The 15,914-nt window shown below is 40.3% G+C and overlaps 1 protein-coding gene across 10 annotated transcripts in view; it reads right to left on the bottom strand.

The window, feature by feature from the left end:
• The window catches only part of OSBPL3 (oxysterol binding protein like 3), a 138,242-nt gene that overhangs the window by 16,310 nt on the left and 106,018 nt on the right, over nt 1-15,914 (bottom strand). For all 10 annotated transcript variants that reach the window (XM_073333694.2, XM_073333703.2, XM_073333696.1 and 7 more), the window contains 4 exons: nt 12,527-12,777; nt 7,599-7,736; nt 4,751-4,814; nt 2,038-2,116 (listed from right to left, as the gene is read on the bottom strand). In XM_073333694.2, the coding sequence (XP_073189795.1) occupies nt 2,038-2,116; nt 4,751-4,814; nt 7,599-7,736; nt 12,527-12,777 (532 nt within the window). The remainder of the gene's footprint in view (nt 1-2,037; nt 2,117-4,750; nt 4,815-7,598; nt 7,737-12,526; nt 12,778-15,914) is intronic.

Here is a 15,914-nt window from a genome sequence, read left to right as displayed (position 1 = left end):
CAGAACCATTGAGACTCAAACCTAGAACTCCAGAATACCATTTTATGCAATCGCTTTTCAGACTAGAAATGCATTTTAAGTGACGTGCCTCAAATCATTCAAAGTGGATAGAAGAACTAGGATTACTACCCAGTTATCTTGATTTCCAATCCTGTGCTTTAACCATTACACTATGCTTCTTTATCTAATATTTGCCCAAACTCCTTCCCTTTCCTCCAAATCTCTCTATAAACCCACCTATTCCATTAATCATTTCAGTGAGTGTGATGCATGGTCATGAGTTTGCTTTACATGACATTATACAGGATTGTCTTTAGAACCGAAGTTTTTGGGACAGGGACCCATGCGGCACAGTGTACCTGCATCATGAACATTTACTGATATAGATATAGATAAAATTGTGTTCACAGATTTTACAAGTTGTGTTGCAAAGGAAATCTAGGACATCAAAAGACAAAGAAGACATGAAGAAGAGGAAAGAAAGTACACAGAGACCGGGTGTAGAGAGGCAGAGTGGAGAGAGGAAGTTGGTAGGAGTACACTTGTGAATATTTCTCAAGGAATAGTGTTGGGGCAAGTGTGAGGAACCCCACCTTTAAGTCTTACAGTAGATATCCAGATAGAAAAAAGGCTATTGCTGCTTCTATAGAAACCAGAGAAAGTGGGAATGGTGCTTGGCGAATCAATTCCTTCCTTTTTGCCCCAGTCTTTTCAACTCCTCCTCTGTTCTCTCTCACCTTGAAAATCTTAGTCTGAAGAAGTATTTTATTTCTATAGGTCTTAGAGTCCAGTGCTCTACTGAGTCAATAATTCTAGGACTCAGAAAAGAGTCACTGCTTCCAAAAGGTGCCAATTCAGCAAAACAGGGGACAAGCAGACTAGCCGGGACAGCAAAGTTAAAGGACCTTCAGTATCAAGGATACCTTTTAAATTACAACGAGAACAAAGGAGGAGGCAGCCACTCAAATGACCCTTCACTGGGGCTGTTTTGCACCAACAAAGCAAAATATATGGAACGAGGGTAGGGAGCAACATCATTTTGCTCATGAATTCAGGTAATGAAGAACAATTAGTGAGAATGATTTTAGCCTTTAACTTTTGTGGGTTGTATTTCACAGATCTATGTATGTTCTTCTTGGTGTACCACACAGTGCAGAGTCAACTTTAACAGGAATAAACTAATAAATGTGGACTCAATCATCTCTTCATGATAAAGCTCCTCTTCTTACTTCACCACCCCCTGAGCCCAGAAAGGAACCTGATGTAGCATAAGCATTGCCAGCTAATGAATACATGTTTTGTTTAATCTGTAGATGCATACAAGTTTTGTCTGTCTAGCCAGAGCTTTTAAATGGCAGGTTAATTCAATTTTATTGTTTAGGAAATAGCAGATTTAAATGGAACGCTGCTCAAACTTTAGACCTGTGTTTTGCAACAAAAGATTGAAATAGGCCAGATTCTACCAAGGAGTTTTAATCTTTCGATCTAGTAATGAATACTCTGTGCCACAGCAGCACAGGAACACCTTGTTTATTTCTTTTCTTTTTAATCAAAGGATATTTATTAAGCACTGAAGTTGTGTAATTCATCACGTTAGCTGTTGATTTCACACAAAAGAATATGCTGCTTTTGCTATTTATTATTAATAGTAATTACTTATATTGCAGTAGGGCCCAGTAAGGACCAGGATCATTGTGTTAGGCACTGTAGAAAACACAGAACAGAGTCCCTGACCCAAGGAGCGCTCTCATTATTAAGGGCAGTTAATGTAGCCAAAGAAAGAAAAGAGTCCGTGACCCCCATATACCACAAGTATGAAGCCTGCAGCCTTCTCTTAAAAAAAGGATAAATTAATTTTCTAAGTATTTGTAAAACAATTCTAACTGTGTATGGACAGAAGAACTGCTAAAGGATTTTAGACTTTAAACCAATAGCAAAGGCTCTGAGAGGTATACTACCATACTGTAGTTGTGGTTCTATTTTGTAAATGCAGCCCTGCTTTGTCTGTGGATAGTAATATGTTGATGCAGCACTCACGCTGGCAGAGTTACATGTGTTGTACCAATTGGAACGATTTCCATGGACTTTCCCCAGAATTTGTTTTTCCATCTCACATCTGAAACAGAAAAACATGGACACATTTAGTAGTAAACACAGGTCAATAAAACAATTTCTGAGAGGAATTATTTTGAAAAAGCCTTATGTAATAAAGTGTTTGAGATCCTAAGCAAAGTTTCAGCTATTGACCTGCAAAGCTCCATATAGTTTCTCATTTTTCCAAGGGATGCATGTCTAACATGTCAACCAGAAAGTCAAAGCCAGAAGCAGAAGAAAATGATAATATTCTTTATCCGATTTTGTTCAAATGAATGGAATTGGAATGAACAATTCCTAGATAACATATACTTCATTCACACTCAATATTTTATTAGAACGAGGCCATCTCCAAAAGCAAAGCTCATATTTCAAGGAAATTGAAATTGGGGACTCCAGTCAAAAACCAGGCACCTGGCAACCCTAGGGATACCTCAGGTTGGTGGGACAGAGGGCTCAGCAGTCCACAGTCTAGATTGCACCCCGGGAACCCTGTCACAACTTCGTATCACATAATAAGTAGAAGATCAACATTACCTGAAGTGCTGCCATATAACAGACATGTCAATGGTACACAGACCTCTCACAAAGTTTAAGTGTTAAGGTACTGTACAGATAGTTATGAGATGCTTTATGGTCTCTTATGTAGTTAGGCTGTCATATTTAAAGATCAGTATATTGGAAACATCTCAAGAAAAATGTAGCATGAAAATCCAGAAAGTTTGGATAACATTTGTACCAAATGAGGAGTTAACTGGAAGTCAAAGCACAGATGCTGCGATGGTAGGTGCTTTAGAAGAATAGAGAGACCAGTGTTTATCAAAGTCTCCTTAACATGTGACAGTGGAATAGGCAACCAAAAGTTTCAGTTTCACAATGTGGAAAAAAATGGTTACCAGAATAAACAGCACGGCCAGAACCCACTCTCCTGCCTCACAGAGTTTTAATGACCTCATGAATGAGAAAGACGCATCAGAGCCAGCTTAGAGGACAGAGTCACAATAGAAAAGGCAAGGTAGGGTTGGGTGGGGACGGAGGAGCAGAAAGAGGAATATTCTTCAGAAGACCCCCACAAAAACTGTCACTCAGCATCCAGTTCCTCCAAAACACACGAATGATCGAATTCCAGGAACCACAGCTCTCTCAAGAGGAAAGGAGCCTCTTAAATTTAGAGAGCCTAAAATACTCCATCCGGACAGCCTTGCCAGGCTCAGCAAACCCTGGACTAGACCAAAGTTCCCTCCTTTTAACAAAGAAGGATGCAGGATTGGGAAACATTCACATCATACGAAGAACTTTCCTCACACACTAGCTGCTTTAGGATTAAATTTCTTGATGCTTAGAGTTGCACAAATGATGGGGACTGTCCTGTGGGAAGAGGTGGCAGCCTTAGCCCCAGCATTCTCCTAGCAAAAATCAAAGCGTTGTCAGAGTTCTCTAACAGCTCATCCGACCACCTTTTAATGAACTACGTGTGCCCTGGTTCTGGCTCCTCAGGCACCCAAAAGGAAACTTTAGATTCTCACTTACAAGGCCAGATTCTTTCTGGAGGAGCATTTTGTTCTCACAATGCACAAGATGTTATCATAGCCAGAGATGGTATTTTAAAAAAACAAACACAAAACCAGCCATGTGTATCAGTGTCTTCAATTTTATTAGACAGTTTCTTCCTTGCCATGATGATACTATCCAGTCTTCCCTGTACATTGTCTGGCTCTTTTGCCTGAACTTTTAACCATTAGCTATTTCAGGTCAAGAATAAAGGACTCTTGTCTTGTATTTATTTGCAAGGAAGAGGAATACATTGGAAAGAGGAAAACACAGACTAGTAAGAGCCCCAATTATTTTAAATATGGCCACAGGTGTAATAACTATACTGAAGTCAGACAATACAATTAAAAGACAGACTTAAAGTAGCCCAGATATGTCATGCATTGTCAAACCTCTCAAGTTCAAAGGGTTTAACTCAGTTATGGGGACATGGTTAGGTTCCATCTACTCTATTTCTTAGACTAAGTATATTGGTCAAGGGAAAACCCTGTTGTAACTAGGTCCCATGACTTTGCCATAGTTGTGAAGCAGGCAAGGTCTTTGCACCCATGTTTTTTTGGAAAAATTGGGAATCCCAAGACAGGGGCTAAACAGTCAAACCACACAAATGCCTGTCATGTTGTAATGATTTCCTTTTCTCCTTATGGTTTCAGTTTTAAAAAATGGTACATAGGTTTCTCCATTGTCTTGTCCAAATCTCTTGGGTGGAAGTCGAGGTGGGAGTGGAATTAAAATGTGGTAAATCCTGCAAATGAATCAGACCAGGCCCTAGTTTTCTAGTTCTAATCACATTTTTAATTTTTTTCTAAACTTGAGATGCAACTTTTCCAGTGCTTTATTTAAGCTACAGAACAACATTTCCAGGTTGTTTTAGAAATGCAGACGTTTGTACTGGTGAAATACCATTCATTATTATTCAGGAATGATTTCACAAATGTTATAACAGGCATGCCATAGTCTAGGGGCTGAGATTGCCTAGAGCAGTTCTAATATTACTGAACAGCTGGGGAGGCCTGCCTTTATTGTTCGTCTGGATGTTTAATGTTAGACATAAAATGAAGCTACTATGAAAATGACAGCAGTTAATGATAAACTAAAGAATTACCTTGCCAAAAAGCAAAATTCACAGATTCAGCATGACATGCAGATATTGGTGGGTGATGACTGACCTAGTTGGAAGAAGGGAAAAAATGCATTAACATTAACAAGTTCATTAGAATCTGCTTACATTTTTTCATGTTTGAATTTTACAGTTTAAATGCCTCATTTTCCTTTCATAATTTTGTCCTCAAGGGGAGCTAGTAGAATAAACCGATAACCACTGATGATTAAAAAGGGTTGTGGAAAGTGGGATTTCAAGCAAATATTACAAAGAAAAGACCTGTGACTTTTGTGGGTTGGGTGAACTATTAACTGCATATGTTGCACAGTGTCACTCATGTGGTAATTACATATGGCCTGAGGACCCATGAATGTATTAACAGTAGCCACAAACAGATGTGCAAAAACAAAGGATCAAGTTCACCTCTGGTGTAAGCAGAGTAAAGGGAAAGTTGGCCTCATTTTTAAAGCTGCGGATACCCAAAAATCCCATTAACTTCATTGGAAACTGGTGCTGCTCAGCACCTCTGGGAAAAATCAGACCACATAACCCCATCTTCTGACAATAGCTGCTACAATATGCGGTCTTCTGCACTTGTTCTTCCCAGCAGAAAACCTCAACCACAGCATTTCCTCAGAATTGGGCTTGTGTAGTTGCGTAGATCTGAATTAGGGCAACCGCCAAATAAAGCCAGGGTTGTAAAATAAATAAATTTGACGTTGCAGAGAAAGAAAGAAGAGGAGTGTGGTAAAGCAACCACACAGGGTAGAAGCAGCAGCAATCACATTCACATTCATTTCTTGATAGCTGTGAGCAGGAACTGTGTTAAATGACAGACATTCAGTGCCAGACAAGTAACAGGAATGAGACAAAGAAATTTATTTTCTGTCAAGAGTAAATGCATGCTACTTGGAGTCACATTTCTGTTTTAGCTGGACATGTAAATAATGCAATTTATTTTCTCCTCCGTTATAATTTCTCTTATTCCTTATTAAATCCTTCTGTTTTTTCTGTAAAGGCATTCATGTCCTTATTGAATATCCTTTAATGTATTGTGGTGAGTCTAATATACAGCTAACCTTTAGCACTGTCCTAACCCACATTGGGGTGATAGTCTCCTTCTCAGATGGCACTGCATTCACCCTAGTTTCTAAAATATACTCTATGGGCTAAATATTTACACTGGTAACAGAGCAGAATTATTCTCATTTATTATCTGTATTATAGTAACACTTAGAGGCCACAACTAGGTGCTGGCAGATGCCTGGTAAACGACAATCCCTGCCCCAAAGAAATTTCAATCTAAATAGATCTGACAAGAAGTTGGCTGCCCTGCTTGCTGCATGTTGTGTTCTTTCTGTATTTCTCTGTACCTGCCAACAGCTCCCTCACCCTCTTGCCAGTAAATTCACTGTATTACCTTTCATTTTTATTGAACATATGCACATAGTGGTGTGTGTCTGTAGGATAATAGAAGCCTCCATGATGGTTCTTAGATTCCTAACAAGTTAGAACAAACAAGTTAGTGTTTTTATTATTTGCTTTATTAGGGTTGCCAGTTTTGGTTGGATGTATTCTGGAGGTTTCATCACATGACAATCTTTAATTCCTGGGGACTCCAGGACAATCCTGGAGAGTTGGCAACCATATGCTTTATACAGGGTAGCAGGGCAAATCTTTCCACATTAACTGAAATTACTGTGACATTGCAACAGCGGGCCTGATTCACCACTTCCTTACTCTAGGTCGGTTTTATGCCAGTGCAATTTTCACAAATCAATGGTTTTCATCACCATAAAACTGGAGAACCAGGAACACTAATGGAATTTTAAACCTGATACTTGCCCTACCCATTCCCATATTTCCATCTCAGTAATGCCTGTGACTCATTTCCTGGGGCTAGGTTAAGATTACATAGCACTTTTTTTGGTCACCTGCTTAAGATCTATTGTTCCAGGTTCTGCCTTTACAGTTTAAGAAAAAACTTGTTTCTTAATGGATTCTAATTTAGGGTTACCTGTGACCAAAGTCCTACAATAGGCACAGTTTTTCCCCCATGCCTTTTTATCATGTCTAGATGAGCTGAAACAGTTTTTAACCTGTTACTTCAGTGAATACCATAGTAACCAAAATTCCCCCCCACCCCTTTTAATTTAGTGCTTCAATAACCCCACCTGCTTTTGGTAGAGCCCTGTTTTTAACCTGGTATTATATTTCCTATACTTTAGTCATCTTCCTGTCTGGAGATTATTTGCAGAAATACTCAGACTCTTTGCCTAGCTGTATATGGCCTACAACTACATGAGGGGAGATCCCTGATCTTATAGAGTAAGGACCCAGCCAGTACCTGAAGACAACCCAGGATGCTACAGAAAGTTGCTGGTTGGACAGTTGGTTTATTGCAGTATGCGGGGGCACCATGCTGAAATGCAATAACAAGGTCTGGAGTATTACTGATTGTTAAAGATCACATGAAACTTTTCACAGGAATATGAATACGTGCCCTAGTCCAGGCCAGTTTTCAATATAGGCAATTGGCTTTTGCCCAGGGAAGTTCTTCTGTTACTTCAAGTAGATAAGCTGTTATTCTTTGCTTTGTGGCCGTAAACTGGTGTGTAATGTTAGCACTTCTATAATGGCTGTTACCATGTTTCACCCCAGAGGTAGCTACATTTTAGCAGATAGTGCAGTGATCTCTATAGCTTATAATTCTGCAATGTCTTCTGAAGATGCTATATATGACTTATGCCCACATTCTGTGGGGAGCCCCAGAGGACTGCTGCCATGTATACAGAATTAAACAGTCTATTAAGTGACTAGTGGGACAGTTAAAAGGCACAATATACAGTACCTGTTCTGAAAAAAATTGGAAGCCCTTATCTTCCCGGACACATTCATAGGTTTCTCCAAGCACCGGATTAAATGGCTTACTCCCAGCCCTGTAGTAACTGGATGCATATGCAGATACTGCAAAAGCAGCCACGTACACCTGAGAATAAACAGGATTTTGCTTAATTGGTCATTAACTGTTTTCATTATATAGACAAAAGAGAGGCCTCATACAGATGCCAGATACTACATTCTTCTGCAGTTTGCAAATGTGTGGCTTATTGCAAGCCAACCTTTAACATGAGCATTGAGGTGTGACTCAGTTTGCAGAGTCATTTCAAGGCCTTTATTAAAAATAGGAAGGATCCAAATTCATAAAAGATTAAAACGTACTTCAATTTCTCCTTTCACAACTATGCAGGAAAAAATGAAATCAGAGGCACACCCCAAAAATGGACAGAGAGAGAGACACACACACATGCAGTCTGTGAACTCCAAATGCTGGATCAAAGAATACTTGAGCTGTTAGTCTGCAGTGTTGCAGCCCTGTTGGTCCCAGACTATGAGACACACAAAGGCTATGTCTATACCAGCACTTTTGTCAGCAAAACTTTGGTTGGTCAGGGGTGTGAAAAAATACCCCAACTGACAAAAGCGCCGCTGTAGACTGAGCTATGTCAGTGAAAGAGTATCCCACCACTGACATATCTACCACCACTCGTTGGAGGTGGTTTAATTATGCCGGTGTGAGAGATTTCTCCCACTGGCATAGAGCAGCTACACAGGAAACCTTACAGCGACGCAACTGCAAGAACATGTGTAAGAACATAAGAACGGCTGTACGGGGTCAGACCAAAACTCCATCTAGCCCAGTATCCTGTCTTCTGACAGTGGCCAATACCAGGTGGCCTTGAGGGAATGAACAGAACAGGTCATCATCAAGTGATCCATTCCCTGTCTTCTATTCCCAGCTTCTGGCAAACAGAGGTTAGGGACACCATCCCTGCCCATCCTGGCTAATAGTCATTGATGGATCCATGAATTTATCTAGTTCTTTTTTGAACTTTGTCATAGTCTTGGCCTTCACAACATCCTCTGATTATGTCTACACAGACCATGTTACCAAAGTGGGTAAGGTAATATCTTTTACTGGACCAACTTCTGTCGGTGGAAGGGACAAGATTTCGAGGATTGAGAGGTCAGATATGGAGTGATCGCTTTGTGAAAAGTATTAGTCTATGGGTGATAGGGTGTTTTTGTCTTATCATTTTGCTGTACACGTTCTTTTGAAAGCATAGTGATTATCTGGTTTCACCCATATAGTTGTTGGGGCATTTGATGCACTGGATGTGGTACACCGTATATCTGACCTCTCAATTCTCATCTTCAAAAGGAAACCTACATGACATCTTCAAAAGACAAGCCTGGGAAATTAATTTAATAACTATGCTAGACATTAAAAATCATGGGCTTAACAGAGACACTGCTTTTATGGCTCATTTTATGGCCTAGGACTGCAGATGTGCTACATACCCACTTCATTTTAAGGAGTCTTCTACAACATGTGGACCCTTAATTCTTAACAATCTGTCTCACCTTGTCATCTTCTCCAGAGCAGAGAAAGAGCTCTGAAGTTCAAAAGCTTGTCCCCTCCACCAACAGAAGTTGGTCCAGTAAAAAAAAAAGCTGTTAAAGCAACTCAGAATTTGACACCAATTTAAAATGTACATAAAAACGGTACTTCTAAAAAAATTACTTTAAACAAAATGCCATTCCAAAGAACAGAAACCAGTAAACGAGAAACTGCTTAAAAAGCAATTTCAAATTTTATATTAGAAAATGTCTCAAAACATTAACTGCACACCTGTGGTCCCTAGACTTATGAAACCATATCCTTTGTCCCCCACCCCTAAAACATGGGGAAGGGGCTCATATCTCTAAGGCAACAGTTTACTGGTCTACTTAGGTTTCTGTGTGGGGTCATTAAGGCTATGTCTATACTAGAGAGCTGACAGTAGCAAAGCTTGTGTAGTCACTCTATGCCAATGGGAGAGAGGTCTCCAGTAAACATAATTAAACCACCCCCAATGAGCAGCAATAGCTATGTTGGCGGGAGAAGTGCACACTACCACTTACGCCGCTCGGGGGGGGGTGTGTGTGTGTGGAATATTCACACCCCATAGCAACATACATTTTGCCGACATAAGTGACGCAGCCAGTTTGCCCTGCCATTTGTCTATTGTGTGCTAATCTTTATCTTGCCAGTTTCCTTTACAATAGGTGGCAGATACAAATCCCCCCGCCCCCCCCCCCCGATAGTTATTAGCACCTCTGCAGAACTGAAAAGTCCGAGGAATGAAAATTTGGAAGTTATCCTGTGGACCTTGATTCATCTCTCCTTTCCTTCACTGCCTTCTTCCAAGGAAACTCCCTCCCCTTTTCCTTTCCTTGGGAAAGCCCTAGACTGTGTTGTAGATGTGCTCCCTCTCAAATCTCAGTACCTTAATCCATAAATGAAACACTCAGAAGTAGACTACAAGGTAGTGGGATTTCAGGACATTCATTAACATTAACCCTGGTTTGGGGGTTCTCATGCTGGAGAATTCCCTATTTCTGTTCCCGAATGTAATTTCCCTGACAACTAAGGATCAAAAAAAAATTGTCTTGTTTTTATTTCCTTCTAAAAAGGCAATTACTTATTTCCTTTTTTAATACACATTCTCGAGCAAAAAGAAGAGAGAAAATAATGTCTATTGATAATTGACCTTAAGACATTACTTACTTTGACACAGACTCAAGTATACCTCTAGCAGAATCAGCAGAAATGAGGTAGGATCTTAAAAGTGGGATTAAGTTTTTGTTATACAGAATTTAAAACTTTCTGTTCAGGATTGTTTGAATACAGAAGAGAACAGTGACACTTCATCATGAAAGCCATTGAGCTGAAGTGTTTATTCACTTCAAGGGAAACTGCAAAGCATTAGTTCCAAAACATTAAAAATGCTAATAAGGGATTTTAAACCAATTAGAATATAATTATAGACTTAAAATATTAATATGAGATTACACTTAGAAACAAGGTATGATTGAAATCCATTTCTCCCTCCCTTACCTGCCAAGTTCTGAATTCAAAGTTCTGTCTTTCCGATAGCAAATGCACACCCTAGCCAGCCCGCCCAGCAGTGCTGAGTTAGGTGGTTAGCCCAGGAAATGAAGAAACGTGAAGTCCCGTCTTGGCGATAAGTAAAGGAGAAATGGCTCTTCAAAAATTTCACTTCAAAAGGGCATTTGTGTTTTGACCAAATACACATCTCTTGCCCAGTTTGAGATCGCAAATATTTGATGGTGACTCAAAAAGCTTTACACAAAAAATCTGATTTAAAAAAAGGTAGCTCATTCTGTTAATACTGTTGTAGTTAACATTTTGTTGGAAGACCCGGGACGTGTTCTCCCCCCCTCCAGGGGACGCATGTGTGTGTGGGCGGGAATATGCGGGATCACAGGCCCACCTCCTGATTTGCAGCTGGACTTCTACTGCTGAAGCTGGCTGCCCTCACTCTGCACCTCTCCCCCACTAATTGGCAGGCACAGGTCATCTCTGTGTCCCCCCATGCACTTACAAAATGTTGTGAAAGCAGAATAGATATTGTGCCATTTGTGTTAATCAGTGAAGCATGTTAGGATATAGATATTCAGGCCTGTCTGTAAAGGCTCTAAGAATTTAGGTGTATTCTTATCACTTGGCTAGTTAGAGGTATAAAAGAAAGAATCAAAATCACTGTCTGCCAGTGTAAGGTCCTTCTCTTACTGTGACAGTCTGAGGCCCTGTTCTTAGGCAAAGGCCTTTGGCTAAGCAACAGAGGCAGACATAAGCCGGGAAGCGAACGGTCACCTCCTCACATTCCAAACTAGTCACATTGAAAGAAGGTGCTATTGGGCTGTTAGGAATACAATCCTGTCCTGATAGTGCCTATCGCCTCCAGAGAAAGGGAAGTGCCTAGAAAATGAAAAAGGAAACTTAGTTTGATAGCATCCTGTCTGGCAAGAACTCACTTATCCATAGCTGGGATATAAAACCCTCACTTCTGTATTGTTTTGTCATTATAGTTCCCACTTTGCTATTGTTTGTCTGTATAATCTCTGTCTGGTTCTGTGATTGTTCCTGTCTGCTGTATAATTAATTTTGCTGGGTGTAAACTAATTAAGGTGGTGGGATATAATTGGTTACATAATCATGTTACAATATGTTAGGATTGGTTAGTTAAATTTCAGTAAAATGATTGGTTAAGGTATAGCTAAGCAGAACTCAAGTTTTACTATATAGTCTGCAGTCAGTCAATCAGGAAGTGGGTGGGAATTGGGAACAGGGGTGGGGAAATTGAAATCATGTTTAGCTAAAGGTGGAAATGGGAACAGGGACACACATAAGGTTCTGTAGTGTCAGAGCTGGGAAGGGGGACACTAAGGAAGGAAACTGGAATCATGCTTGCTGGAAGTTCACCCCAATAAACATCGAATTGTTTGCACCTTTGGACTTTGGGTATTGTTGCTCTCTGTTCATGTGAGAAGGACCAGGGAAGTAAGTGGATGAAGGAATAAGCCCCCTAACAAAACATATTAGTTCCACAACAAAACAAAAAAAATCACATTTTAAACCTTTGAGAGAGAAGACAGGCAATACAGACCAGAACTAAGCTTCTCCCTTAACTAAATTTGCAGGAGAATCAGATACCTAAGAATGGCTACTCTGTTAGGACAATGGAAATTATGTCAAACACAGATCACAGGAGCTAGTTATGTTTTCTTTTAAAAACCTGCCCCTCTGTGCTGTAAGCACAAGAAATGAAAAAGTACTTTCTGCTCTCTTAGGCTTAAGAAAATCCATTGTGTTCTGTTTCGGTTACATCTCATGTTGCTCAGAATTGGAAAGGTATGTTTGTTTTTTTTTACCATCCTTTCAAATGAATTCGGGGTACGTGCTGCTTTATCCAGTAGTTCGCTGTATTCCAGTTCTTCACAAAGTCGCTGAAGAGTGTTAAGTGGCTCATTTAACTCAACAGGCATGGCCACCTTGGAGAGATCCTTCCCTATATTGTTTCTCAGGATATTCCACAGGCTGATGTTACTGGTATTAGGACACGGAGCCGGCAAACACGTTCTCCGCTTGGAATGGCTTTCCAACCCACTTTCAGCAATGCAATCTGGAAGGAAATGCCAGAAGCACATTAAGCAATTCATTGTTTTCTTACAGTATCATCTCTTTTGAAAACATTATGGATGTATTAAAGCATCAGCAATTTCCTTATCCTTCAGACAAAGCTTCGCTCCCCATGTGACTCAAATATTGACTTGTGGTTTGAAGATATCTGCTGTACACTGATCATTTAAAACAAGATTTTAAACCAAGCAAGTTTTATGCAGATATATATGAAGCATAAATGCTTGAAAAGAATCCCTTGAAATGCTCTGTAAAAGCCTAAAAGAGTAGGTCTACACTGCAATAAAACACTTGCAGCTGGCCCATGTCAGCTGACTTGGGTCATGGGGCTCGGCCTGCAGTGCTATAAAATTACAATGTAGACATTTGGGCTCAGGCTGGATCCCAGACTATGGGACCCCAGGAGAAGGGAGAATCCCTGAGTCTGAATGTCTATACTGCAATTTTATAGCCCCGCAACTCAAGCCCTGCAAGTACGAGTCACTTGGTATAGCCCAGACACGGGTGTTTTAGTGCAGTGCAGACATATCCACAGGCTCTTAGAAGTTACACCTCTAAAGAGCACATATGATATCTATCTTGTTTTACAAGAGACTGATTCATGTACATTTAAGTAACAAAAAAACGCCTTCCTGACAGATCTTCAATTAAGCGGACATTCTTTTTAGAAGACAAAAATGTGCTTTCCAGAACCCAAGTGTGAAAACACCTCCTCCTTCATCTCTTTATACTGAATTAATAGACTCCTCATATCAGGAAAAATCTGTTGCTGGAGGCAAACACCAGATATTTGTTGGCAGGCTTTTCCATGATGCTCATCAGAGTACCCAAATACCTCACAAACATTACTGAATTTAGCTTCACGACACACCTATGTGCTGGAGAAGGTCACAGGAGGACTATGAGTTTACTTGACATTCAAAAGGATAACTCACACATCCAAGAGAACGGCTGAGCTCTGTGTTGGGGTGTCAGAGCAATCTGGGCACGATAAATAGTTCCAAGTTTTATAGTAAATGACTTGAGATAGATTTTAAATAAAAACCACACCACAGGGATAAGCCTTAGCCCAGAGAGTGTGTCACAACATGAACTGGCCTGAGTAGAATACTTGGATTAGCTATATCCTCACCCTATTTGTCTAAACCATCATCAGGTATATTCTCCTCTCACCCCTCCCACTATCTCACCAGCTTATTTTCAATCAATCACCCTGAACAGCGTCTATTTGTTTCTACAGCGCCCATCTCTGATCCTGGTACATTTGGGTGCTGCCTCAGTACATCATTTCCTCCTTTTCCATGTTGTCTTCCCCACATGAGTCTTCAAGGCCACGTCTCACTCAGAGGGATGGATACGACTGCCTCCATAGTCTGTCTACACTTTCCTGCAAAGCATTGCCCATGAAGATAGAGTTTGTCCATTTTTAAAAAGTTCCCCACTTTGTACTAACACCAGTAAAACTCCACTGGTGCCTGCAATGGTGAGAGGGTGGTAAAAATATAGTGGCCATCTACATTACATTGTCTAACTCTGCTTAGACCATGCCAAAATGACACTGTAGAAAAGTGGCACCTGGCTGGGCTACGCTATTGCTGCCAACTTTGCCAGCACTGTTTTAAGGGCACCAGTGAACTTCCAGAAAGTTGCCAATGCACACAGTCACAGCGCTGCCCAGAGCGCTCTGCCTCTGCGGTTCTCCCAGACACTGATTACCCAAGAATGAAGGACTAAGAGTTTGAACTCTCATCCCTGCATGGTAGCTATGACAAACAACACAGAATAGGTGAATTATAATTTATTGCACATTATTTTCCTGCCTACATGCAATCTGTCATAATGCTAGTTTGCATAAAAGACTGAAAGCATCCTGAACTTGAGAGCCCACCTGGGGTAAGAAAACAATTAACATACTTGAATGACTTCCCTTTCAGAAAGAGGTTGACTCAGACCTTCCCATGGGGGAGGAAGACAATTAACATCCAAAAAAAAAAAAAAGAAAGAGACTCAGCCCAAAAGGAAGCTGTTTTCCTAGACCCCAGCAGGGAGGAGATCTCCTTTGAAAAGGCAACAAAAGTGATAAAAATGTATTCTGGTTCAAAACAGCTCTTTGAAATGGGATGCTGTCACACCCTTTGAAACCCTCAGATTGCATAGCAAGGACTAATCAACTGAACTAAATAGTTTGGGCTACATCCTCAGCTGGTGTAAGTTGTTGTAGCTCCATGGAAGTCACCAAAGATGTGGCCTATTAAAAGCAATATCAACAGCTGTAAATACATCAGGGCATACATAATCCGAGATAAACAGCAGATGTATAGTCTAACCATGCTAATGGAGGCTTGACACCAAGGCTAGCTTTTTCAGTTAGGCACTTACATCCATACTTTGGGTGCCTACATACAATGTTCTATTTCCAGAAGTGCAGATTTTTCAGTGGTCGCTGGTTTCATTTAGAGTTGTGGGTGTTGAGCACCTGTAATAATCAGGAAGCTTCTTTCAGTGTCTAACTTTAGGAGTGTACATTTGAAAAATTTGGTGATGGTTTCCTAGAGCTGTAACAGATGGTCTTGCTACACAGTGTGGAAGATCACGGACATGCTGAGCTGTCTTGAGAGCTAGATTTTAAGAGCAGATGGGACAATTATGATCAGCTAGTCTGAGCTCCTGCAGAACATAGGCCACTGAATTTCACCAAATGATTCTTGTATCAATCCTATAACTTCTGGTTCAGCTAAAAGCGTATCTTCTAGAAAGACATCCAATCTTGATTTAAGCTGAAGTGGCAGAGGGAGAACAGGGAACCAGGAACTCGGCATGCACAGAACTTCTAATACGAAAGTTATAGTTCCAGCCTCTAACCCTTGTAACCAAATAACTCCTTAGTGCAGCTTTCCATAGTCCAGGAAAAGAGAAAAGCATATTTATATGATGTTGGTTTTATGTATTTCTTCCCATTCTCTTTTTTAAAAAGAATAATCATTTTGAATGAAAAATGCAAGGTCCCCATGCAATCAGCAAGATATTTAAATGAACACAATTAGGGCTGTCAAGTGATTAAAAAAATTAAATCACAATTAATCGCACTGTTAATCACAATTAATTTCACGATTAATCACA

Source organism: Lepidochelys kempii, chromosome 2 (assembly GCF_965140285.1).
Source record: "Lepidochelys kempii isolate rLepKem1 chromosome 2, rLepKem1.hap1, whole genome shotgun sequence".
In the NCBI taxonomy this organism is placed as follows: Eukaryota; Metazoa; Chordata; order Testudines; family Cheloniidae; genus Lepidochelys; species Lepidochelys kempii.
The sequence above is the reverse complement of the archived record's forward strand: the minus strand, read 5'-3'. Positions and strand labels throughout refer to the sequence as shown.